General features: G+C 38.8%; 1 protein-coding gene across 1 annotated transcript; it reads right to left on the minus strand.

The window, feature by feature from the left end:
• Window positions 1–304: 304 nt before the first annotated feature.
• LOC137816532 (MFP1 attachment factor 1) lies at window positions 305–1,116 on the minus strand. The gene has a single exon (XM_068619709.2). It carries the CDS (start codon window positions 983–985, stop codon window positions 581–583), a length of 405 nt encoding a protein of 134 aa, XP_068475810.1. The 5' UTR covers window positions 986–1,116; the 3' UTR covers window positions 305–580.
• Between the last annotated feature and the right edge of the window lie 494 nt (window positions 1,117–1,610).

Genomic DNA, 1,610 nt, shown 5'->3' on the forward strand with positions numbered 1-1,610 from the left:
CAGCTTTTGAAATTAGCTCTGCCTCATTTGATACAAAAGCTTTATGTTTTGTTAGACAAATTCTCTTTAGGTTCATGTGAACAACTTTTGATTTGTTTTTTCTTAATTTCTGTTACAAAGTGACGAATTTTCTTGAGTTATCAAACAATTTTGATTATGGCATCTTTTAATCTTTCAAACTAACAGAAGAAACCTGAAATGGCACAAAAGAGAGAAACCAGAATGAGGATTATACTATTACTAATCATCACTGTTATATCTATCAGTTAGGTCACCAACAAATAGTTTCAATGGCAAGCTCATATCACACGACAAGCAAACACGAGAAGATTGATGGATTATTAAGACAAAAATGCAGTTCCTTAAATTCTTCTGGTGCTGTTCTTCGATCAAATTTGAAATCAGTGTTTTGAATCTAATTCTGATAAAGCCGAATGAAAATGTATCTAAAAGCATACGAGCACACAAAAGAGACTACAAAGTTAGAAACGAGAAAGTTTATCGTACGAATCCGAATAAGCAAGAGTGAGTAATTTTGCATCCGCGGATCTTCCAATTCTACAATCTCGCAGAACAACGGTCATTCGGAGACGACGGTGGCAACGCCCTCTACGGCGGCGGCATCTGGCGGGGCTCTGGCCTTGATGGTGTCGAGCATGCGCTTGCTGATCTCCTTAGAGTAGAGCTGGAGGGTCGCAATGCCATCGGCGGCGGTCGCGGCGGAGGCATCGGCGGCGGAGAACCCTTCGTCCTCGATCTGGTGAGCGGCGGCGGAGGCTTCGTCGGATGAGAGAGTGCCGTAGCGTTTGGAGAGGACGGAGGGCGAGGAGAGGGTCTCGATGAGGCGGTTGACGACGGCGTCGCGCGTGCGCTGAGTCGGGGGCCATATGGTGAAGGAAAGGGGGTCGGAGGGGTGTGGCAGCGGCGGAGCCTCCGCTTGCGGTGGAACGGAGGGGTGGTCGGTTGAGCTTTCGGTGTCTGACATTGTTGGGTCGAAAGGGGTATACTATGGGATTTGTGTGTGTGGAAGAATAGTGGTTTTTAAAGTGTTGAAAATAAGAGAGAGGAAGAGAAAGAGACACAGAAACTGTGTCGTTTTGTTGTGTTTTGGGTCTCTGTTTGGACCAACAATGCATTGCCTTGTAAGTGAGATCTATAATTTGTATCTTTTAAAAATACAATATTAATACATTTTTTCATAATGTTTTCTTTATTCCTCTCTTTAAACTTTATTTCAAATTTTATTTTTTCTAATTTTATTGATTTAATAAACTAAAATGTTTTTTTTAACCTTCCTTTTCCAGCTATTAATCTATAATGTTATATATAATTGGTGTTTCACCCTCCATCATAAAAATTCTTTATGCGTTACATCGATTTTAGTTTTTTTTCAAAATATTTTCAGATTATTTTCTCGAGAATTTTTATGAATATCTTTTCAAACTTTATAAATGTATTCTGGAAAATATTTTTTAAAATTTATGAAAAACATTTTTTGAAATGGACATTCGGAATAAAGTTTCTGGAACGTGTATAATACATTCTGGAATAAGATTTTTGAAACGTGTATAATATGTTCTGGGATATATTTTTCAGAAAAACTTTTTTGG

The sequence above is a fragment of the Phaseolus vulgaris genome, chromosome 1 (genome assembly GCF_051622355.1).
Source record: "Phaseolus vulgaris cultivar YP4 chromosome 1, ASM5162235v1, whole genome shotgun sequence".
Taxonomy (NCBI): domain Eukaryota; kingdom Viridiplantae; phylum Streptophyta; class Magnoliopsida; order Fabales; family Fabaceae; genus Phaseolus; species Phaseolus vulgaris.